General features: G+C 44.0%; 2 protein-coding genes across 5 annotated transcripts in view; one reads left to right on the forward strand and one right to left on the reverse strand.

The window, feature by feature from the left end:
- Nucleotides 1-5911, reverse strand: part of LOC140157326 (chloride channel protein 2-like) — a 65789-nt gene extending 59878 nt beyond the window's left edge. For all 4 annotated transcript variants that reach the window (XM_072180472.1, XM_072180470.1, XM_072180473.1 and 1 more), the window contains exon 1: nucleotides 5838-5911. In XM_072180472.1, coding sequence (XP_072036573.1) covers nucleotides 5838-5885 — 48 coding nt within the window. In that variant the 5' untranslated portion in view covers nucleotides 5886-5911. The remainder of the gene's footprint in view (nucleotides 1-5837) is intronic.
- Nucleotides 5912-6118: 207 nt separating this feature from the next.
- LOC140157328 (DNA repair protein REV1-like) overlaps nucleotides 6119-25966 on the forward strand; it is a 44686-nt gene continuing 24838 nt past the window's right edge. Inside the window, exon 1 of the mRNA XM_072180475.1 lies at nucleotides 6119-6281. Within this exon, the coding sequence (XP_072036576.1) occupies nucleotides 6222-6281 (60 nt within the window). The 5' untranslated portion in view covers nucleotides 6119-6221. The remainder of the gene's footprint in view (nucleotides 6282-25966) is intronic.

Below are 25966 nucleotides of genomic sequence, written 5' to 3' on the forward strand. Positions count from 1 at the left end.
CCCGACTATTAAAAAAGCCGTTAAAAAACTAATCCCTATTAATCAACATGCACGTATTGAATCATATATTTGCATATTGATACAAGTGATCGTTGGATTGTAGATGATGATGCTTCAATTGGGCGATATACATATGATGCACATGTGAAATGGGGAGTTGCTTGTTTGTTGACAAGAGCAAATATTAAGTTAAGTTGTAAAAGCAAACAGAATTTATAGTGTTTTGATCATTAAGACTTAGGTTGATCAATCATTTAACATGTAGATATCATTTTTTTAATAAAATCTGTAATATTGGAAAATGCCACATATATTTCTAGATTTTTTAATGTAATTTTATGCTAAGGGTCACTAGGGTCATTTGGTGTATTGTGAATTGTGAAACCAATTGCACACAACCATCTGGCTCGCATTCAAAATGTATCATACTGGTGCTCCTTCAAAAGAACGGAAATTTCCGGCAAACGCTTAATTTTTATGGTGGATGATTGCGTCATTATGTAAGGGATGACAGCTTTACTATCACTTACATGTAGTCCCATTCAGTGATCCCAGCAAAAGTGTAAACAAATTTTATAAATTGCTTAAAAGTGAAGGATAGTCGCTCAAATTGTCATTTGGTATTTTTGAAATGAAAAATATGGCAAAAAAACCCAAAGAAAACAACAGTATTGACGAAACTGAAGCCCATATTTCTAAGTCACAAGGGCTGTGTAATAATTACGAGCACAGGGGGGGGGGATCTTCAAATTGTGTGTCCCCTCCCTCTCCCTCTTGGCCAGCCAAAAATGGCTCCCCCCCCGGCCTGTCAAGAATTCATTGCATATTTGAACGTCCTCCTTTCTAGAGTGTAAATTTGAAAGGTGCTCCCTAAATATATGCAAAAATTATGTGCTCCCCACTCTCGACCTGCCAAAAAATTAAACATAATTACAGTGTTTTGACTTTTTGCTCAAAAGATTTTGATAATTTAACAATAATTTAACATGTAGATTATCAATTTTTTTTAAATAAAAACAATAAAATTGGAAAATGCCACATATATTTTTTTTAAGCAATTTTATGCTTAGGGTCATTTGGTGTATTGTGAATCTTTACACCCCCTCCCCTAAGTTTACCTTCCCCCAGGGCTCATATAATTATTGCACATCCTCTTACCAACATACGGGTAACCAATGTCCAAAGTTATAAACTTTTTATCGAGTGTGGTAAATATAGGATTATGCATACCGTACATGTACGTATAGCAATATGCCTTTTCTTGCTTTAAAATTATGAATAATTTATGATCACGTGACCCACACGGCCGCAAAGCAAAATACTATCCAATGAGATCGCGTTTCCTATATAGGACTTCCCCATTCAAGCAGTGACAAAGAAAATATGGGACAGTGATGGTGGTCACAGATATTCTGTGATTTGGTTTATTATAAACAGTTGTATTACATTAATTGTCAGGAATGTTACGGTATTTGCGCAGCTTGGTTAGAGGCTGTGCAATAAGTTTGAGCCACCCCCCAAATTCCAAACAGCTCGCCAAAAATCGTTTGCCCACCCCCTCTCGGCCCGCCAAAAATTCGAAGTTGTCACAAAAAATTTGGGAAAATTTGTAAAAACTAAGACAATATGGCCTGGGTTAAATTTGGCCGAAAATTTTGAATTTTGGTATATCAATCGCCCCGGGGGCCCCGGCCTGATTGGGGGGGGCAAGCCCGGGATCGCGGGAAAAAGTCAGGTTTTTGTTGGCAATATTGAGATTTTAAATATATGAGATTTTCTAAATATTCAAATCGATTCGGACCAACCACACGTTCCCCTTTGCCATGAAAAGCTTTTCAAAAAACTTTAAATACACTGTACCAACAATAACATTGTCAGTGAATTTCAAAACATTTTCTTGTGTCACGTATCATGCATGCTGCCTGTTCCGACTGTATGACAAGTAACCACATGTTGTGAACTTGTGGTATTGTATACCAACCCAATCCCAAGTCATCATGGTGACGGCGGAAATGGAATGTGGTACAGAGCCATAGACCCTGGTCGCTGACCCCCTGACATGTTCTACAAAACCCTGTACAGACAGGCGCAGGCCCTGGGCAGACAGCCCGGGCGTGGGAATATTTTAAATTGTGCGAGTGCCAAGATTCAAAAGATTGAGCTACAAATAAACAAATAAGGAGATATCAATGATGATGGGAAAATATGAAATCGTGGAGTCGTTTGAATTTATATCCCGGGACATTATCGCCTCAAAGAACAACACAGAAAGGCCCTCGACGGAAGGCCATTTCTAATGAAACGGCTATCGACTCTGGCTATCAACATTACTTTCTGGAATATAATTTTACAATTGCAGCTTTTATAGGCCTATTTTGATGATAGGTTTAAATTTATCATAAGGTAAGATTTTTAAGCCAAATGCCATGTCTTCAAATTCCGTGGAATTTGTCGCCTCGGCGAGCTATACAAATTTATTTGTGATGATGGAATACAACTAGGCCTATGTTGTATTCCATCATTACTGATCATCACAAATAAATTTGTATAGCTCGATGATTTTATGGTGAAAAACGAAGAACCGAAAGCTTATTTATGAAGCGTCGCGGTATGACACTTGCATCGCTGTTCAATAGCCCGGTTCCGTCCGTATCGCTGGAATGAGCTCAGCTCGGGTGATGGATAAAACTCGGGTTGCAATTTGGTTTCAAATGCTTGTACTTTCTCTCTTCAACTCGGGTATTAAATCTGGGGTATGGCCAAGCACAGCAGATTTATTTCGTAACGATATTTTGTAGCGAAATTGTGAATCAGTATAATCAGTGCTGTACGGTGCGACCATTTTAGGCGCATTGGCGACTAGATTTTTGCTGATGGCGACTAAATATTCAATCCCTGGCGCCAATGGCGACCAACTGCAGAAGCTTTTAATTGCCAAAAACAAAACATGTATGTAATGTAGCATTCAAGAGTACGAATGTATGCTATGAATATGCATTTATCATGATGTCTCAATGGGGACTTCCTGGAAAACATAAACCGTAGGCCTACATGTAGGGCCTACAAATGTACACTGTACACAGTGGCGTGCCGTGGCCGCCCCAACCCGGGGGCTGAAGAAGAAACAATTTTGCCGCCCTTCCTTAACAGCCCGAAAAGGTTGACCCAATTTTTTTCACGGTCGTTTGAAAAAGTAAAGAGCAAAAAAAAAAAAAAAAAAAAAGGATTTTAGGCACTAGCGCCCTAAAATCAACCTTTTTCCAAAATTTTTATGCTTTTTCAAATTTTTGCGCCTCTTTTTTTCTTTGCTAATTTGTTTTGCCGCCTTCGTTTTTGCCGCCCTGTTTTTGCCGCCCTTCTTCTTCCACCACCCTTCGTTTTTTGCCGCCCCTACTTTGACCCGGGGACTGGCGCCCCAAAGCCCCCCAAATATGCGCATGGTACATGCTGCGTATGAAGTATGTATCATTCAATGGGAATATGTAGATCAGAGTACAGCAGCTATGAACATTCAACGCACATGGCTGTTCAGTTGGCACCTCAGATTTTTTTTACCTGGGAGCAAAATTTGGGCGCCTAAATTTATAAAGTAAGGAGCCATTGGCTCCTCAATCAGTTTTTGCACCGTACAGCACTGAGTATAATCCCAGTATATTTTCATCTCTAGTCTCAGGTCAGTTACTAAATTTCTGTTTGACATTTTTATGAAAAATACAATAAAGACAAAATAAAAAATAAAAATGTTATTTCAACGTGTAGGCTCTACAATACATAACATTTTAAATAGCCCTACCCGTTATGCAATTTTGCATGACCGCCGAGTTGGACCATTATGTTGTGAATATTTCCGCAAGATGTTGTTTACTAACTTTAGGCCTACTATACTAAGGAAACTTTTCATAACGGGAATTTTGATCGACAGTAGCCTATTGATTGAGCTTAATTGGACATCTTAACCACAACAATTACGTTAATCGTCGTCTTGTTTGGTTTTGAGTACATGCACTTGACAGAACAAATACAACGATATTGATTTTGAGACAAGAATTCACAACACGATACACGATGCTACTGCACGGAAGACCACACATAATTTGCCAACTCGTATCTCCTCGACCAACATCATGCCTTCCAGATGGATTACAACACGCATTCAACCGCGATCAGTACTTCCCACACAGGAGTTTTGCGTGGAAAGAAAAATTTGCGGGGCACGCGTGTTTTGGTCACTTACACGCGTCAGGTACTGTAGGAAAAACATGTTTATAATTAACCCTATTCAAGCCAACCTGTGGCTTTTTTGCTATCAGAAGGGAAAGAAGAAACCAAAAAGGAGGGAAGATTAAAAATTAAAGAAGTCACTTGATACCACCAGGATTCGAACCTTGGACCCCTCGCATGCCACACAGAAGATCACCAAACTGTAACCAAGGAGTATGACTTAAAAGCTGATTGCATCGTCGCATCTTGTGGAATGCATGTGCACGTGCAGTGGTTTTGTTTTAGGGAGTCTCCGGCAATCATAACGTTATGCCTTCAATATGTTACAAAAATAATAATCAAGCACAAATCACATGGTTTTATTAAAAACAAACTCATTGTTTTATTGACCATAAAAACAAATAAAAACAGTTCGCTCTCAACACGCGATATTCAAAATTCCCGCGCCGAAATTGTCTAAGTACAATGACGTAATGATTATTTGTGCTCAATTGTCGCCAGCCTTCATTGTATAACTGGGACGTCAGTGTTGAGAGACAGATGTTTTTATTCGTTTTTAGGGGGGTCCATGTCATGTTCTTTGGCAGGGGGGGCATGAATATGTCGGTGACCGGAGTCCATTTTTTACGACCCCCATCGCTGGTCGAAAAATTTTATGACCCCCTTCCGCTTATACAGACTCAAGACAAATTATTCATCGGCGGAAGTAAGACCCGGAGCGCGCCAAAATTTTAGAGCGGAGTGCACGAAGCGCGTTAAAAACTTTGATCATAAGTGTAGGCCTAAAGAAGATGCGCGGAGCGCGCAAAAATCTTGCATTGTATTTACTAAAGATTATATGTGTACTTTGGTTTTTAAGTTTAAAAAATTTGAGTCACCAGTCCTTTATATTTCTACATGTATAACCCCCCTATTTTGGTTGTTAAAAAATTATATTAAACCCCCCTATTTTTGGTCTCAAAATTCTATGACCCCCATGACTATGAGTTTGTTTAAAAACCATGTGATTCATGATCATGTTTGATAATTACTTTTCTTACATAAAAGGCATATGTACTATTAAATTGCCCCGGGAAATTGCCGGAAACTTTTCATTTAATAATGAGCTTTAGTTTTAATTTAGCAATGACATTGCATTGCCAATCATTTTCATGCAATAGTTTTAGCGAGTTTTGACTTTTATCTTGCATGCTTGGCTCGGTTAACTTTGCGTTACGCGGAATTACATTTATATCGTATCTGACATATGGATGGTTTTAAAAGTACCGGTACCATTTCACACAACACAGCCTCGACGCCTCACAGGTCTAATATTATAATAATAATAGCGTCTTACATAAGTCAGTGCATTATCATGTTATTGTGTTGTCTACAATCATTTCCAATATTTTAAAATTGTACTGTGCAATGTTTTTTTATGCACCTGTGCATGAACGTATTAAAACTTTTTAAGCTTACTAAAAAATTAATGAAACCTCTTTTACCAAAGCGGATTTCTTACCCTTTTAAAATAGTTACAACTTTTTAAATCGCTTAGATGAAATGAATTAAGCTTTATTTATACAATGTAGAATAAAATATATATTTATTTTGGTTCTTAAAGATGAAATTCTTACCAAAGTTTGCTCGTAGCCGAGCTGTCTTTTATCCGGTTGCAACGCCATTTTGAAGGTGTTTCTGTGATCAGAATATTAATCTAAAAATATAAACACAGTTGTGGTGAAAATAAGACAATTAAATATATCTTAAAGATATTAAATACATTAAATATTGAATGTGTAGAGTAATGTTATCAATATGTATGAAGAAAATACGACAACAAAATTTTATTTTACTTTTAGAGAATTTCCAACTACGTTATTGGTGTTTCTAGAAATAGAGCCGTTCATAAGAAAAACCAAGATGTCAGCGCCCATGACCTGTGACGAAGTAAGCTTACAGAAAAGTTGTAGGGTGCAGGAAGTGTTAATCTAAGAGTTTTTAAAGTTGAGTTAAGAAATATGCGAAGAGGCCGTGGAAAAGGAAGAAGGGTGGATGGAGGAAATGGATTTGCGGAGTGGGTAAGGACCTACATGTAGTGCCGTACTAAGTTTTATTTCAGATTTCCTTATGCATGTAAATGTATGTTTTTATTATGCAATGACGTCATGAATGAATGTTCCATCATGGACGTATAATAGAGCACGAAGTGCGATGGACTTGCAACTCCGTTCGTCGATGTGAGGTCAGCGATCGTCACGCTTGCAACATGTGGACGTAGATGGCAGCAGCATTTTTCTGTAATTAGCATATTCGTGACGCCAGGTTAACGTAAGTCTCCACAACACTACGCAGTACTATCGTAGGTGGCAGCAGCATTTTTCTGCAGTTTCTTTAGGCTATCAGCACAGGGTAATACACAGGGGAAGCCGACGCTGACGCCATCTTTTTGTATTGTGCTAGTATAGAAGTTGCAACGGCCTGGTTCCATGGCCATGGTTCGTCAAGCTTTCGTCAGGAGTAGCTCAACTATGGCAAGCCACATCGTTCAATCAATATCAATATATTTTATTAACATTCACCAAACAAACTGGTATAGTTAATATTGAAGTTACAAATACAAATATTTACAATAAGCCCTTTCGCAATTTCAGATCATGGTGCATCATGGGTAATATTTGCCGATAAAATTGGAGATAAACACGATGAGGCTACTGTACATTTCCAGTGCGGTGAACTGTGCCGTTTGCATAAAAACATCTTGTACTGGGATTTTGCCAATTATTTTGTCTTTACTTCTTCATGATATCAATATATTTAATCAAATACGGTACAATGTATCCATATGGAAAACTTTTGCCCTGATTTGTGCATTAGCTATTTGTTTGCAACACTCAGTGTGTGTGTGACCTTTTTGTACACGACGACCTAATTGCACGGCTCATGAGCACTGCTCAGATAAGTGGACCATTCCACTTTACCAAATGGGTCCTAAACATTAGCGTAACAGAGTGAGTTAGGCCTATAGCAGGAAGTATAGCCGACAAACACATCCCCGTATCGTAAAGTGTTGTGGCCCGAATCAGCGGGTCAAATAATCGAAAAAGTCGCCCAATTTTTCTCTTTACCATTGGTTAATATGGGACAGGAAACTATCGGAAGTCGTGGGAGACAATGTTGAAAAGTCGTCCAAATTTTTTCTTAACCATTGGTTTCTATGGGACAGGAAATTGTCAAAAGTCATGGGAAAATCTTCAAAAGTCGCCCAATTGGGCTACCAAATCGCTGGTTTGGCAACCCTGGAGACACGGTCCTCGTGATTGGACAAGTTTTGCCCACCTCTTCCCATGAACCAATCACGAAGTGTGTTATATCACTGGAAAGAGAATATTATGTAGATTTTGATTCCGTCCGACGACCTCACATTTGACAGATAGTTTAATTTCGCTGATGAATTTAGCGCTGGCAACCCGTAGAAAATCGTCAAAAACAGGCACTGTCCTCATTGAAGCTTAAAAAATGACCAAACGAAATCAAAATTGCCCACCGGTTCCCGTCATTGGATATAATCGAATTTAGGCTTATTTGAAAGAAGAAGTTTTGTATTTTATGAAACCGTCCGACGATTATAAAAGAAAGTTTATTTTAAAAGCCATCAACAGCAAAAGTTTTGTCAAAAACGAAAAATGCGCCGACGGAATCCCGTGCTTAATGAACCAATTAGGCCTGTGTTGAGCAGATGCGCGCAAGTTTTGCATATGTGAAGAAATAAAGACAAAATAATCGGCATAATTCCAGTACAAGATGTTTTTATGCAAACGGCACAGTTCACCGCATTGGAAACGCACTGCAGCCTCCTCGTGTTTATCTCTCGTTGAAGAACTGTGTGACGATGTCTGAGCATGCGCAGTTGCAATTTTCCGAAATTGCGAAAAGGCTTATTAAAGTTGTAATCTTAAACTTACAAGTTACAAGTACAAATATTTACAATATAAAAGGGGAACTTCGTTATTATCTATAACTTTATAAGTCCCTATTCGTACGTGAATCAAAAGCTGACTTGACGAATTTGGTTATTGAAGTAATACTGTCAAAATCACTTGCACTCATTATAAGTTTGAGAATGCGAGTTTTGCCCGCTATACTGGTCGAGGAGCCCGCTATACTGGTCGAGGAGCACGCTATAGGCCTACTGGTCGAGCAGCACGCTATACTGGTCGAGCAGCACGCTATACTGGTCGAGCAGCACGCTATACTGGTCGAGCAGCACGCTATACTGGTCGAGTTTCACCACGCCCGAGAACGGCGAAGTTTCACAACGCTAACGGCGAAGTTTTCACCACGCCGAACGGCGAAGTTTTTCTGACGTCGATCTAAAATATTCACGTAGTATAATAATAATAGGCCTACACGTAGTATAAGGGGTGGTGCAATAATTATGTGTACCGGGGGTGAATTATAGGGGGGCAAAGATTTTTGGCAGGCCAAAAGGGGGCAAGCATCGGGCAGGTTGAAAGGGGGTCAAGCGATTTTGGCAGGTCGAAAGGGGGGCAAGCAATTTTTGGCACAGATATTTTGGGCACCGTTTCTATATTACGCCCTAAAAGGCGAGGGAAAAGCGTTACAAACACGTTCAAATATGCAAAATTTCCTGCTCGCTGCGCTCGCATTATATGTTAAGACAATTTAAGGTTTTAAATTCAGGTTCCCAAAAATCTTGCATGTGTAAGAGGGGGGGCAAAGATTTTTGGCACGTCAAAGGGGGGGGCAAAGGTTTTTAGCACGGCCAAAGGGAACAGCGATTTTTGGCAGACAATTTTGAGAATTCACCCCCCGGGGGTACACACAATTATTGCACCACCCCTAATAATGTTTAAAAACAATTTTGCAATATGAAGGCAATATCGTGTTTTACAACCCACTGTTTTTGGCTCCAAAGTTGGACTCACTAGCTTATTGAAAATTGATCGCTCTATGAAAAATGACAGGCCCTACATGTATATATCAGGTGTTGCCCTTTGAAAATGTGACTGAAGTTCTGTTTAATGTGTAAAAATGGAAAATAAATTGGAAATATCAAAAGGAAATTAAAAGGAAAATTGTGCTGTGTTTTATTTTAAAGGTTCTGATCTCTTTTCTTTTTCAGTATTAGGCCTATAAATTAACGTAAAAATGTTCCCGCTCTTTTCTAGTTACCGGTGTTCCTCTTATCATTCTTGACCAGATAGCTGGTGATTTTTATTTATGTGGCCCTTTAAGTATTTCTTTATTTTGGTTTTAAGTGTAGGCCTATATAACATCATATAATATCATCATATTACATTTCACTTTTTTATGATTTTTCATTATTTTATTTTTAATTCTTAATTGTCAATTGTGGGCATCCTCTCTGATTATGGTCTAAATGTTTATTAAACAATATGGGTGCTTGTCAGGAATGTGCTTTGAATTATTGAAGGAAAACAATTTTTTTGGGAAAACTGGATTTTTCTTTTTTGAAAAAAAAAATAGACTCTTTTAATTTTTGGATTTGGATATAGGCCTAGGACTATTATGGGTCGACCCTGCACATTAGGATCGATTCGGTGGAGTAGGCCCTACAAGTAGCCTACAACCAAACATTTTTGTGGTCTTTGAATGCGGCTTTCCTTGTAATGCTGCAGTACTCTCCGGCGAAATAAAGTAGGACAATATATGAGACTAAAACCCATTGAGACTAAAACCATGGTGCACATCCCGTATACATGTGAGTACCGGGGGGGTGTTTAAAGGGCAAAAGAGTGCACACGAAAAATGAACAGTTTCAGAGAATACCGGTTACTTAACCCGATCTTCAATAAATAACATTAATAAATAACCTGACTGATTGAATTTGCAACATATTGAATTAGGGGTTCATTCATAGGATTTCGGGCATGATCGCTTAACTGAACACTCGTATAAATCAACGATCATGCCCGAAATCCTATGAATAAGTTCTCGTTTGTCTGGGGTTCATACAACATTCTGAACATTGTTCAAGTAGCAATACAAATAATACATGCGCGTGTAGGCCTACGCAAAACTAGCAAATCGTGGATCGCGTTAAGGTTAAAACTCTGCGTGACGCAGCTTGTTTAAATGCCCTGTGTAGGCTTAACGGCTTAAGTCCAATCAGAAACGAGAGCAAGAGAACCCCGCTTTTAAAACTTCCGGGCACATTGATTCGTTTTATAAGAGATATACCGAAAAAACTAGATAAAAGACCCACCCCCGAAAAAAGTTTACCAAAATTGTTTTTAAACATTATTATAATCCTACATGTAGTATTTTTTTCGTGAACTAGGGTCTATAAGTATTTTAGATCGACGTCAGAAAAACTTGCCGTTCGGCGTGGTGAAAACTCACCGCTCGGCGTGGTGAAAACTCACCGTTCGGCGTGGTGAAAACTCGCCGTTCGGCGTTGTGAAACTCGCCGTTCGGCGTGGTGAAACTCGACCAGTATAGCGTGCTGCTCGACCAGTATAGCGTGCTGCTCGACCAGTATAGCGTGCTCCTCGACCAGTATAGCGGGCTCCTCGACCAGTATAGCGGGCTCCTCGACCAGTATAGCGGGCAAAACTCGCATTTATGAATGATGTGGCTTGCCATACTCAACTTCTTCAGGCCAAAGTACCTAAGAATGAGACATGAAGGCCGTCCCGGCCCTCGCCTACTGATGGCTCTGAAAAGAGCCGTTCACTGAAGACTGCCCCTTGGCCTTGTCAACAGAGAACAAGCAGATCTCGCCAGTCAAGGGCGGCGGAACCGGGGGGGGCGGGGGGGCCAGTGGCCCCTCCACTTTTTTGACTGGGGGACCTGCCCCCCCCCCACTTTTAACCCATAATGTGCTGTGTGTAACATGTCTGGGTGAACATAAATAATCAAATCTCTATTCTAGACCTTAACATGCTTAAAGAAAGTGTAAAAATTATGCACAAAATGGCTTCAATTGGACCTTCATTTTGCAAAATTTTCCAACTCCCCTGTATTAGGACACCCAACACTAAAAGCAATAATTTAGGTATCACAGGGAAACCTCAGTTAACACATTTGTTAGTCAGTCAAAATGGCCTAAACCGGCAATACAAATTTACATTGAAATTAAAAAGAAGCTTTTTAAGAAGGAAACCTTCATAAATATGTTGTCTATACTTCACTTGACCCAAATATATGATTTTTTTTGGTGATGAGAGACTCGCACATGGAATTTCAGAGAGATTTTGATAGCAGTTCCATTAAAAAAAGGTGCTATCGTCATGAGACTAAGATCTAGAAACACCCCCGTAATGCTGTTTTGGGGAATTTTGCTAGCAGAATCTTTTTGATGAAAGTCAATCTTTGACAAGATGTAACTTTGCTACAGAAAGTGCTATGACAAAAAGGTTTTCAGTGTTGGCTTTCTTTACTCAAGGGCTTTAATTTGATATATAAAATGATGCAGTTTGATGGCAAATTTGAATTCACCTGGCATGCCTAAATAATTTATACAATTATAGTGAAAACTTATCCACGAATGGCTTCAATTTGGGCCTTCATTTAACCCATTTTCGGATTTTTCAAACTAAAATTGTACACAATAATAGTGCCAGAATGGTCCACCAAATGGCTTAAATTGGGCCTTCATTTTGCAAAAGTTTCTCACTTTTGAGGGGGGCACATCCCCCCTCAGACACCCCCCCTGCGTCGGCATAAGCTTGACGCGATGGCCGCGATTTTGATTTTTTACATCACCCTGACTGGCCCCCCACTTTCAAAATCGTTCCGCCGCCCCTGTCGCCAGTATAGTTCTAAAATAAACTTGTCTGACGGCGAACCCGCTAAAAACCCGTCGTAAACAGGGCCGTCGCTAGAGGGCGGTATGGGGGGGTGACACCCCCCAATAGTCAAATCCGTCGGCAAAATCGTGCCGTCGTCGGCAAATCGCAGAGAAAGGGGGAGAAGGAGGAAAAGGAAAGAAAAAGAAAGAGGGAGAAGGAAGAAGAGAAGAGAAGAGAAGAGAAGAGGGAAAAAAGGAGAAAAAGAGAAATAGATAAGAAAAAAGGGAGAAAAGGAGGAGAGAATAATTGCACGTATAGGCCTATGCCTAAAAACATACAGTCGGGTCGATCGGAAGTAGGTCTTAGTGCAATTATTTTAGGCATTGCTTGAAGGCGGATCAAGCATGTGGAAATTAGGCCTACTGTCGGCCCTCGCCGATATGCAGGGCCCGTTGTCACAGACTCAGTACACCGGACGATCTTACCGTTTCCGATGTTGATTAAGATACTTCTTGCATCGATCCGAGATGCGGAAAAACCAATAGTCATTTTGTCCCACATAAATGAATAAATAACAAAAAAACCGATCCCCGGTGGACTCACCCAAAAGGTGACGTCACACCATCTGATCGCCCTTATCCTCCTTGGTCTCCGACTGACACAGGCGTGCCTATCGATTGTTCATAGCACTGTGTATCAATTTCTCGACCAAAGGCGAGATATACGGTTGTAGTTTCACACCTTAGGTAAAACCAAACCGGTATTGTTCGGCTGAGGATAGTTTTGACGACATTTTCTGGCGAAAAAGTGACAAAAACAATCCAAAACTTAGCTACATATTATAACTAATAATTGTATGTGCTAAATTCTGCGTTGCTTGTTTAATATAATCTATATTGTATATAATATTTTTATTGCCGTAAACCCACTTCAAGTCAATTTGGGTTCAGGTAGTTGTGTGTTTTCCTCATTCATTTGTCATTCAATATGTATTTCTTTTGCTGTACAACAAGTTTTACTTTTGACTTGTGCTTTTTAAGTCACCTTTGTATAATATTTGTGTAATTTGCTTTGTTTCCTTTAATATCTTGTTTATGAACGCACCGCCGGATTGGCGTGTGCCACTGTTACAAAAGTGTATGTTCTAATAAATAAATAAATAAATAAATAAATATCGTGCCTCCATTTGTATACGGGACACACGAGCAATTCAAAATGGCCGCTCGTTGGCGCCATTCATTTTGTTTCCCATGTAAAACAACCATTGCAGCCTGTAAGTTACAATAGATGTTTGTACATGCACATTGTATTTCATGTACGGTAGGTTATTGTTGCTATGTTAGGGTGATTACTCTATCGTTATGTCTTCATTACCGTCCGATATGACGAGTTAATCAGATATTCATACGGTGGGGCTTGGTAGGGACCCGTCTGACATTTTAGTAATAAAGTTAGCCAGTCCTTACTTTACCACTAACGTTAGCGACCAGCCTCCGTGCTCAGGTTTGCTTACTGGGCTTGAGTCGCGTGTTGGGGGGGGGGGGGGAGTGCCCCCCCTCCCTTTCTCCTCGCTTCGCCTTGGCCCTGTCGGGCTTGCCCTTCCCTGGTGACGGAGTGGGACCCACACCCGCTCTGTTTCACCCACAGGGAGTGCTCACGTTCTTCTAGATGTCTTTCTTTTGATTAGGACTCTCCGAGTTCCAGCTTGACGATTGGGATAGGCTCCATCGCCAGAAGCGAAGAAGAAATCTACCAAGGGCACTGGTAAGGTCGACACGGTGGATTCTGCTGTGACAGCCCCTATGGGTCATGACAGGTCTGCTTAAGGGGCTCCGGTCCCCGGACAAGCAGGCGGTTCCTTCGGGACTGCTAAGCGTCCAAAGGCTCAGCAGCCAGCGAAAGCACTGACTATATACGTCGGAGCAAATTAGCAGGCAGCAGAGCGGTAACCACCAGCGAAAACCCTAGCGGGTTTTTTAGCAGGAGGATACCAGTCGATACGGTAGATTCTGCTGTGACAGCCCCTATGGGTCATGGCAGTTCTGCTTATGAGGCCGCCGCCCCCGGGACCTGCACGCGGTCCCTTCGCGGACCGCTTAGCGCGCCTGCAGGCTCTGTAGTTAGCGAAAGCACTGACTATACGTCGGAGCAAAGTAGCAGGCAGCAGAGCGGTAACCAGCGAAAACCCTGGCGGGTTTTGTAGCAGGAGGATACCAGTCCTTTAGCAAAAATCCTCACAGGTTTTTAGCAGGAGGACACCCGTCTGTTGCAGGCATATCTACGGGCTCAAACAGCCACAGTAGTAGCCAGCGACGGGCAGCATGCAAGGGTACCCGGGCTTGCCTGGGTTGAACCCTAGCATGCATGGGTTCAGCAGAGACGATACCGCGGCTAACGCTGTGGGTGTAGTCTTAGCAGAACCAACTGGGGTTGTCACACGGCAGCGTTCCATGGCGGGACTGCCGAGTGATACCCTGGGCCCTAGAATAGCTGCTGGCTGTCCACAGGGACTGGCTGGCGATTATTCAGGGGTTGGGCTCGCAGTCTCTCACGGGACAGCGACCCAGGTGCATTCGGTGGCAGCTACAAAGGCGAGCTACGGCTTGACTTCAGTGGTAGCCGCTATGCACCCGCCCATAGCTGCCGTGAGTGGTCCGCCACACACAGCGACCTTGGGCGAAGCTCTAGAGGGTAGAGTAGGTAGCTTGAACAGCCTAGCTGATCAACAACCCACTTATGTCCTCGAGAGCCAGCGGAGCGTGGGTGATCTATTATCGTCAATGGGTCAATTACCCTCTCTTGATCGATCACTGTCAAATCAACAGAGCATAGCTCCATTGATTGACGCTGCCTATTCAGGTGGCGAGGTGATTGATCGGGGGTGTGCACGCTCAGCTACCCGTGGTACTAGGCAAGCTCCCTCTAGCCAAGGGACAGCCGGTATAGCGGGGTACCCATACACACGGCTTGATCCCCTTGCGGGGAACGCAGTGAGGCATGGGTACAGTGGTACACAGCCGGGAGCCCTCACGGGCACCTAAGCTGGAACCACGCATACAGCGGTACACAGCCGGGAACCCTAGTACCGCACCGGTACCACGCCAGCACACAGCTTGATCCCCCAAACAGGGAATGCAGTGTGGCGAGGGTACAGCGGTCCACAGTTGGGAACCCTCACGGGTACCCACGCTGATACCGCACCGGTACCGCAGCACCCGCCTTAGTCGCCACAGTCTGTGTGGCAACAAGGGGGGGAGGCGGTGCTGGTACTGCAGTACCATGGGGTTACCCTGGTGGCAGATCCTTTCAGGGTCAGCTGCCGGCTGGGTATGCCCCGTGGTACCCGCCGCAGGGTGTTTTCTTGCACGGTCTAGCACCGTGGCAAGTGTCGCCTAGCGATGGCCACGCAGTACCATCAGCTGTTGACCAGGCCAGCCGGCATGGGGCTAACCCAGATCTTGATCAGGGTAGGCCCAGTGCTAGTAGGCGACGGCTGCAAGAGAGCATGCGGACCCAGTGGTGCCATGACGGGTACCTCAGGGTCTTGCGGGAGTACTCCCTCTTCTGCTGGCAGGTAGTCGGCGAGCCACACGGTGGTTATGCCTTCTTACCCGCTTTCAGATGCCCGTCCCCAGTTACCGTCATCATCGGAGCATGATACGGATACTGGGGGCGAGGGAAAGGAGTCAGAAGCTGAGTCCGGTAGTGACATCACTACAATCTCCTTCCCCGCTGCCTTGTGAGGGAGCAACACACTGATCTTCCTCCGGACACCCCTAAGGGGGAGTCCATGGAGGAGGACCAGGGGATCCTTTCAGTAGGATGCTCAGCTGCTGCTTCCTCACAGGGGACGCCTGCACTCTCATTCCCGGCAAACCTCAAGGGTAGATATCGTAGGGCTGTCGAGCTCAGTAGAGCTATGACGCCGCGTGCTTGCACGCTTCCTCTGCGTGTAACGCGGGAGGACCACGGGACCTACCTGAGGGGATCCGAGAGGGACCCAGATGTCGTCAAGCGTATGACGCTCAGACAACATTTGAGCTCTTCCGCGAGGTGAGCCTATTAGCGGTGCTAACAGCTAGCCTCAATGAGAGCTCCATGGGCCTAGCCCATAGGGTGTCCACTCAGCGCCGGGGGTGGGGCCTACCACTCCAATCGCTCTCTGCGATGGAAAGGCAGGGTCCTTTTCTCTTTGGATGCTTCTGCGCCACGGTGGAGGACCGTGCAAAGAAGCTACCAACGGGAGCACTCTGAAGAAGTCGGAAGCTGCTCTTACCATGGGTAGGAGCTCCGACTTCAGCAGGCCGTGCACCACCAACAGTACCCGAGCCCACTACCTCTGCAGCACCCATTTCTGGGAGGCGCAAGGGTAGCACAGGAACAGCTGGCAAACCCCGAAGAAGAGCAGCGCTCTTCCAAGGGAAGCTAGGCGGAGCATTCCTGGGGGCTCGGCGGTTTTTCCACAGGGGATCCCCAGTGGGCGACCGCTTATGGCTTTCGCCCAGAGGTGGGAAACCATCTCTTTGGGCGCCTGGGTATGGTCAGTGGTGAGTGGGGTTACAGACTGGCAACCCAGTCTCCCCACAATCTGCACATTTCAGAGGTCCACAGTAGTGCCGTCAGACGGCCCCCAGCGTCGGGCACTACTGACAGGGATCACACAGCTTCTCACGAAGCGGGCGATTGTCCGGTCTACCCCCGTTCTCTACGGGTGATCTTGGAGCCATTGGCTCCAAGGAAGACCGGCGACGGAGCCCCATCGGAACCGCAGGCTGTTGAACAAGTTCTTCAGGCCCAAGAGGTTCAGGGTGGGGACTCTCGCCTCGGTGCTAGCCTGCTCCATCAGGGGTATGAGAACAGCATCGCTAGATCTCTCGGACACCTATCTGCATATGCCAATCGCCTCTCAAGATCGGAGGTATCTGCGCTTCTAGGTACAGGATCAAAATTACCAGTTTGATACCGGCCATCCGGTCTGTCCATCTCTCCCAGGGTGTTTACACTTTTGGTCAGAGCGGTGGCAGCGTACCTGAAGCACAGGGGTGTCAACATCAGTTGCTACCTGGACGTTTGGCTCATATACGGACACACTCCACTGGAGACTACGGGTCTCATAGGGTTGATAGTCCGTAGGGTGCGGGACCCTGGATTTTTTGTTCAGCTCAAGAAAAGTCCAGCATGGTCCCGACGCAGACACCACTATTTGTAGGGGCCCAGATCACCCTCACGGAGGGGATCGCGGTGCCCTCACCCGAGCGGGTGACGAACATGGTGCGGTGTGCCCGACTCTGGGCCGAGTCTCGGGCAATACCCGCTGTGGCATGGATGAAGGTGGTAGGCCTAATGGCCAGTATGGTAGACCTCGTACCGTACTGCCATTTCTATGTTAGGCTTACCCAACTACACCTTCTAGCCTGCTTGCAGGCCCAGTCGTCACCCAATATCTGGAACTCTGGTGGTTGACCCATCAGCCCAATTTGACCCAGGGTGTCAGGTTTTCCTGCACCCCCGGTATGTCACGTAGTGGCGACCATAGCGTCAAAACGGGGCTGGGGGGTCCACATCCACGGAGACTCCGTCTCGGGCCTATGGTGGCCATAGAGACAGAGTTTCACATCAACCTCCCTCGCTTACGAGGAGGTGATCGTGGAATCACATACCGTTGTCCTGACGGACAACACAACCGTGGTAGCCTACCCCAACAAACAAGGGGACTCCGGGCCACCACGATTGTGCCTGCATGCACGACACCTGATAGGGTGGTGCAAGTCCAGGCAGATTACGATGAGAACGATACACATCGCGGGCGTCACCAGCATCCTCACGCACAATCTGTCACGAGGAAGGGTGTCGGGACCAACAGAATGGTCCCTTGCTCCGCAGGTCGCTCAGACGATCTTCAGGGGGATGTACCACCCCTCGATAGATCTGTTCGCATCTCATCGCAATCATCCACTGCCGGTGTACTGCTCAAGGGTCACGGACCCCCAAGCATTCGCCGTGGACGCTCTGTCCATAGACTGGCGAGGCATGACAGCTTATGCAGTCCCTCCGATCTCACTACTCATGAGGGTGGTGGCCAAGATCGGGTGGGAAGACTGCATTGTCATTTTGCTAGCGGCAAGGCCGCTGGCACTCCCCGAGGTACCAGATCTACTCCGGATGCCCGGAACGGAGGTACCCTGTCTATCACTAGAGCACCTGCAGTTAGCTGCATGGCCCTTACCAGGGAGCGCGCAGCGGAGGGATACTTTTCATCAGAAGCTGTTTTTCTCATCGCCGGGGCTAGACGGAAGTCTACCCTCCGTACGTATAGCCAGAGTCTGGCTCCATACTACGCTTGGTGCAATGAGACAAATAGCTCTCCGCTAGAGCCTCTGTGCTGCTAGTTCCGGAGTTTCTGACAGAAAAGTTCCAAGCAAGACTTCAGCGGGCCACTGGGGCCAGCTATAAGTCAGCTATCCTCTCCATTCACCGAGGTTTCGAGACGGGCCGCCTATCATAGCCAATGGTTACCTTATTAGTCTACGCCTCGACGGTATGTTCAACGAGTGTCCGCCAAAAAGGAAAGTGATCCTCCTAAGGGATCCCAACACAGTCTTAGATTACTTTAAGGGTCGCCCTTTTGAGCTTCCCTCAAAAGCGACGCTTAAATATCGTACGTAACTCTCAAGATGGCTTTCCGGTTTGGCGTTGGCTTCGGGACGCCGGTGCTGAGTTGCACACGGTCTCGAGGTTAGCTTCCGTGTTCACAAACACTGGAGCGACACTGTTTCGGCGCTCTGTTCTCGTGGTTACGAGCGGGCGTGGTGCATACCGACATTCGTCCCTCTCCAATCCCCAGGGTCGGGCAAGGTTCGGCTGAAGCCAAAGATAGGCTGGGGTGTCCGATAAGGCGCTGCAGCACTATTTCTTCTGAACACAAGCCTTGCGAGGGACTCACGACCGCATTCATCACCCTTACAGAGCCTTTCGGTCCAGCCGCTGTCACAATGGCTGGTCCAGGTGTTGGTGGAGTCCGAGGCGATCGCGAAGGTTTCAAGGCCCCACGACCCACTCGACACGAGCTATCTCATCATCTTGGGTATACCGTTTGGTTGTCCCTTGAGGAGATCTAGCAGGCGGTGTCCCGGAAGCCACCTTCGCCCTTCTCTACGATACTTCCGCTTACGTTAGTAATCAGAGACGGGCGGAGGTTTACCGGGACATTGTTCGGCGATCATAATACGGTGGTGTACGGGTACCAGGTTTTCAGACTATACAGAATACTCAGCATGGTAAGAACCAGTGTCTCTATTCTTAACCACCGAACTTATTAAGTAAGGAGGTTTATGTCTGTGATCGCGTGGTCTTCTTTGTTTTCCCGACCGTTGGGGGAAAATAATTTCTGACCTCGCGAAAACCATCGTTACCCGCTCTCGATCCCTGATCAGATGCTGACCAATCTTGTACCTCCATCCGTCGGTTACTTGCTAGATCGATCTTTCAGATGTTGATGCAAGAAGTATCTTAATCAACATCGGAAGCGGTAAGATCGTCCGGTGTACTGAGTCTAGTCCAAAACAGAAATGTTTTGTAGACTCATAACGGAGCGATCTTACCTTTCCGATGTTGATTATTCCCAGACCCCGCCACCCCTACAAGTTTGGTCCGAGTAGGGGATCCCAAGTCGGATAAGGGAAGTTCATATGGTGTGACGTCACCTTTTGGGTGAGTCCACCGGGGATCTGGTTTTTTTGTTATTTATTCATTTATGTGGGACAAAATGACTATTGGTTTTCCGCATCTTGGGATCGATGCAAGAAGTATCTTAATCAACATCGGAAAGGTAAGATCGCTCCGGTTATGAGTCTACAAAACATTTCTGTTTTGGACTATTTTAGTCAATATTATTAAGACAGACTACGTGCTGACTTCAACTTCGATACATGCATTGCATATTGTGAGTCTCAAGTCTTGTAAAGCAATTTGATTTAAATAGTGTAAAAATGATGCACCAAATGGCTTCAATTGGGCCTTCATTTTGCAAAATTTCGCAACTTCTGAGGGCCAACATCCTCCCTCTAACACCCCACTGAGTAGTGGATAAACAAGTTATAATGTAGTTAATCAGACACACAAATATGATGTTGTGACTCAGACATGTTCTTATTCTTGAGTGGCGTTTCACACAGGGTTGACATACTATCTTAGATTAAGTTAGATACATAAGGTTGACATCCTGATACATGAATATCAGAGGGTGTAAGACACTACATCTCTCCCATCTTTTAGAGAGATCATTTACCCTTTAATATGATCTGATGCAAAATGTGATATCCAAACTTGTGGCTTTCAAAGTTTGCAAATTAGGTTCAACTCAAATACAGGTTGGCATTTCAACCTTGATCAGAAGAAATTCAATACTGGTGGTTTTCCAGTTTCAATTAACTCAATATGATAAATGTTCAGTTTGTCATTGTCCTTTATCAATAGTCTCTCTTTCAACCTTTTTTAAGTGTTGTGAAAACTCACTGCATCTTTACTGTTCACCTTTGTATTTTGAGTGTTCATATAACAACATGAAAGTCTTTTCTTTCTTAAACTGGGAAAACTGTTCAACAGTTTCATAAAGTCAACACTTTAACACATGTACAATGTTGTTACATAGTTTACCAATTTAACAAGTTAAAGTCTTTTTAACTTTCAGTCTTTAAAATTACAAGCTGTGGCCATTGTGCACTTTGATTACACACATGGACATACATGTAGGGAGTTTCAATTCACATACAGAGTACATTGTACATTGCGGTTTACATGTACATTGTGTAGTCCAGGTGGTACTGAAAATTTACATGTAGTTGAAGTGTGACTGATCAATACAAGAAAATTATATTGTTTTCACATTATGTGATTTTACATGTGTCCAACTTGTCACACAGTAATTAAATAGCAGGTGCATTTCTTTGCACAAATGTTCACTTAAAATTTGGTGACACAATTTTCAAAATTTGTTATGAAATCAATAGGCTCACAGAAATACATGTGATTGTTGTGGGAAAAGTGTCCAAAATTTCACTAAGCATTCCACATAACTTTTGTGGTTTCATAAACATGCATGTGAAATAGACATACAAAAACACATGTACATTTGTAGGTTTTTTTTTTCAGTCAAATTATCCAAGCACAAAATCTTGCAGATGAGCTGGGCGGTGACGATTTCTCATTGGGTTTCGTCGAGCTGGTACCTGCGCTGGTGGTGCTGGAGGATTTGCTGGTGGCTGTTGCTGGTCGTCTTCAGGGAGATCATCATAGGGATCAGGGTCAAAGTCTGATTGGGACACAGAGTCATTGCTATGATGCTTAAGACGTTTGAAGAATGATGCATTGCGTGTGACTGTTGCACCATTTCTGCTTGCTGTGATCATGCAGCCATTTATCATAGTGATCTGAGCTGGTTCACTGTGATATGGACTGACTGCATTGGGAATGATGCCTGTGCGTTTGACTAGGACAACATCTCCAATTTGAAATTTAGTCTTTCTGAATGTCTTGTGTTTTTCTGCATTGCGTTTCATGCGTTGTTTCTCTTTCTTATCTTTGTGTCTGACACTTTTGTCAAGTGCAGATTGTTTTACAGTTATAGTCTCTGGTAGGCGTGTGCGATAGTTGTGTTGGAAGAGAAGGGTTGCGGGGAACACCTGTTGTACTGTGAGGCGTAGCACGGTAGTTCTTGAAGGCACGCGTAAAGTGCTTGCTTCCAAGGCGGTTCTCTTCTATCGCTGTTCTGTACAGTTTCTTGAGATTCCTCATCATTCTTTCAACCTCACCGTTGGCTTGGGGCCAGCGGGGAGTTATTTTACGATGCTTGAATCCGATGTAGTCGGCGAATGCTGCGAAGTCTGCGCTGTTAAACGGTGGACCGTTGTCTGTGCGAACAACTTGCGGACTACCGAAGGTGGCAAAGATTCTGTCTAGCTTTGGAATGACTGATCTTGCACTGGTGGAACTTACAATGTCTACCTCTGGATATCTACTGTAGTCATCGATGACAACGAGAAGGTAATCTCCAGATGGAAGATCTTTGAAGTCGATACTGACATGTGTCCATGGGGAGTCAGGAGTTCAGTCATTTTGAGCGGTTCATGTACAGCTTTTGCAGGTGTAGTAACTTGAAAGGGAAGGCACTTTTCTACTGTGGTTTCAACCATATTGTCAATGCCGGGAACCACACTTTCTCACGCATAAAAGTTGTTTAGTTTTTACAATGCCTTGATGGCCTTCATGTGCAATGTTGATTGTGCGTTGACGAAGTTCGCGTGGTAGCACAATGCGATGATCGCGTAAGAGTATGCCATGTTCGTGTCAACAGTCAGATCATTGCGCAGTTTGTGAATGCTTTCAAACTCTTGGATCTGATCTGGTGGTACTTGTGTACGCGCGTGATGCCAATTACCAGTCGTAACTGCAGTCATGCACAGTTGCAGTAGCTTATCTGCTTTAGTGTTATTCTGTATCTCTTCTAGAGATATGGACTTGGGAACTGCATTGAGGGATACCATATTGACATAGTCTTCTGCTGATGTCTTATGTGCACTTTCTGGAAGTGGGTGTCTTGATAGGAAGTCAGCGGGATTGTTCTTGCCTGGCTTGTACAGTAGCTGGTAGCTGTATTCCTGTATTTTCATCAACCAGTGCTCTATGCGTAGCGGTGGCTTTGCTGCTGGATTGTTAAACAAAGTGAGCAATGGTTTATGATCTGTGATGACTTGAAATGTGCTTCCATAGAGAAATAGACGAAAGTGTCGAATGCCCCAAGTTACCGCAAGTGCCTCGCGTTCAATTTGCGAATAGCGTTGTTCTGTAGGAGTTAGCGATCTGCTTGCATACGCTACTACATACGATGACTGATCTGTCATGCTATGCTGGACTAGAATGGCTCCAAGTCCAACAGGGCTTGCATCCACAATAACTTCTGTTGACTTTTGTGGATCGAAATATGACATTGTTTCTGCTGCAGTTAGCTTGTCCTTGATTTGCTGCAGTGCGTTCTGGTGCGTTTCAGTCCATGTCCAGATAGTGTTGTCTTTAATGAGTTGGCGCAATGGATCAGTAAGCATTGCAAGGTTTGGAATGAACCTTGCGCAATAGTTCACCATACCGAGAAGACTGTGGACTTCCTCTTTGCTCTGAGGTGCAGCAGCATTAGTTATTGCAGATACTTTCTTTGGATCTGGCTGTATTCCTGTGTCTGTAAAGACATGCCCGAAAAATTCAATTCTTCGCTGGAACAGTTCACATTTGCCGCGATTGAGCGTCAAGTTCTTTGCGGAGCGTTCAAAGCAAGCTTCAAGATTAGCAGCATGCTCCTCTTCTGTGTGTCCGAACACAAGAATGTCATCGCTTATGTTCAGGACTCGTTGAGTCCTCCTAACGCAGATTGTATTAAGTTCTGAAATTGTTCAGCAGCTGAACTAACTCCAAAGTTCAAGCGTTTGTAGCGGAACAAACCAACATGACTGGAGAATGTTGTGATGTATCTTGATTCAGGTGCCAACTCCACTTGATGATAGCCTGAGTTTAAGTCAAGCTTTGAGAACATAACAGCGCCATTGACTTGTGTGACGATGTCATCAATTGTTGGTGTCACATGTCTCTCTCGCTGTATCGCTTTGTTAGCGGATCTCATATCAATACAGATGCGTATCTCATCAGGCTTTTTGGGCTTTGTGACGATTGTTAATGGGGAGATCCACGGTGTTGGTTGATCCTCAGCAGGTTCAATAATGTCAAGGTCTTGGAGTCGTTGCAACTCAGCGGCTACTTTCTGTCTTAAGTGAAACGGTATGCGTCGATGCGGCTGCGCGACTGGCTGTATACTGGTATCGATGTGCAAAGTGCATTTTGCATCCTTCAGTTGACCAATACCGGTGAATCTATCATCATATTTATGCAACACATCTTCACTAAGATTACTAGCAATACTGTAGGTTATTGCAACAAGACCGAGTTCCTTTGAACTGCTGAAGCTTAACAGAGAGTCTGTTCCTCTGTCACCTTTTACGACATACCAAGTTGTCGCAATCTCCACATCATTGTATGCTGTCTGTGATGTAAAACTGCCAACAACATCTAGTGGTGCCTTGCCACCATAACCATAAAGTGGTCTGTCATCATGACTTTTTTCTAGCTGTGGTCTGATTTTCAAGTTCTTGAATGTTTCTGTGCTCATGATGTTTTTACCTGTACCAGTGTCTATCATTACATTCAGTGTTGATCCTTGCGTTTGTATGTTTACTCTAGGTTGTTTATCTTCATTAGACGTTATTCTAAACGCGTAGTCTTCTTCAGAGTCTGACTTGTTAGTGCTAATTGCTGCAGCGCGATTGTTTGGCTGTTTCTTTGCTTGTTTACATACTTTAGCGTAATGATTCATCTTACCGCACAAGTTGCATTTTTTTCCTTTAGCGGGGCAATCACCAGTGTGTGGGTACTGACCTCCACACAAGTAACAACTGGCGGGTGGCTTTGACTTGGGTCGTTGCGTTTGTGGGTTTGACTGTGGCTTGTGCTTGGGCTTGATTTTGTGTCGCACTGCTTTGACGTGCTCCAGTTTGGGCGTATCTATCTGTTTAACCTGTGCAGCAGCGGTTTCTGCTGATCTAATCTGATTGACAGCTTTTTCAAGTGTTAATTTGTCAATGTTCATTAGACGTTGCTTCATACGCGTATCGCGTAACCCAACAAGGCTGATTCTATCCATAATCAGGGATTCCTTCAGTGCACCAAACTCACAAGTGTCAGATAACAGTTTAAGATTTGTGGCAAATGAGTCGATGGACTCACCTTCCTTGCTTGCATTCGCGAGTTGAATATGTAACGCTCGTACACTACGTTCTTCTTCGGTGAGCAGAACGCTTCAAATTTAGCTAATACTGGGGCAATCTTCTTGTCATCACCGACGGTGGCCCATGCAAATGTATTATAAGTGTCTACTGCTTCCTGTCCAATTACTGAAAGAAGTGTAGCTACTTGTGTTTCATCTGGCTGGCTGATACAACCAGTGGCAAGTGCAAAGTTTTCATAGCGTTGTTTGAATTTTAACCAACTTACGGCAAGGTTAGTTGCTGTCATATCCAGCTGTGCAGGTGCTGGAATATTGAAGGTTGCCATTGTTGATATTTGTTATCTGGAATCCGTTCACTCGTCGCCAATATAATGTAGTTAATCAGACACACAAATATGATGTTGTGACTCAGACATGTTCTTATTCTTGAGTGGCGTTTCACACAGGGTTGACATACTATCTTAGATTAAGTTAGATACATAAGGTTGACATCCTGATACATGAATATCAGAGGGTGTAAGACACTACACAAGTGGCCAAATTTCGCTTCTGCTTTCAATATTTGCAAGTTTAGGCCCTAATTTATACACTTGCAATAATAGGGAAAACTTGTCCACGAAAGACTTCAAATTAAAATTTTACACAAAATAGTGCAAAAATGGTCCACCAAATCGCTTCAAGTAGGTCTTCATTTTGCAAAAGTTTCTTACTTCTCAGGGGGACATCCCCCTCAGACACCCCCCTGCAGTGCACAAACAAGTGGCCATTTTCTGCTTTCAACATTTGCCAATTTATCATCATTTATAGGCCTACAATAATATACATGTATATGTAGGGAAATCTTGCCAGTCCACGAAATTTGCGCGAAAGGCTTCATGGACCGCCCATTTTAAAAATTTTCGGCTTTTTCAAACTACAATTATTTTACACTCTATAGTGTTATAATGGTCCACCAAATCGCTACAATTACATGTAGGTCTTCATTGTGCAAAAGTTTCTTACTTCTGAGGGGGAAAATCCCCCCTCAGACACCACCCTGCGTTGTGGCCAAACAAATGACCATTTCTGCTTCTGTTTTCGACATTTCCCAATTTTTGTTTAACACAATTTATAGGCCTACAATAATAGGGAAAACTTGTCCACGAAATTCGGGCAAAAGGCT

Source organism: Amphiura filiformis, chromosome 7 (assembly GCF_039555335.1).
Source record: "Amphiura filiformis chromosome 7, Afil_fr2py, whole genome shotgun sequence".
Lineage (NCBI taxonomy): Eukaryota > Metazoa > Echinodermata > Ophiuroidea > Amphilepidida > Amphiuridae > Amphiura > Amphiura filiformis.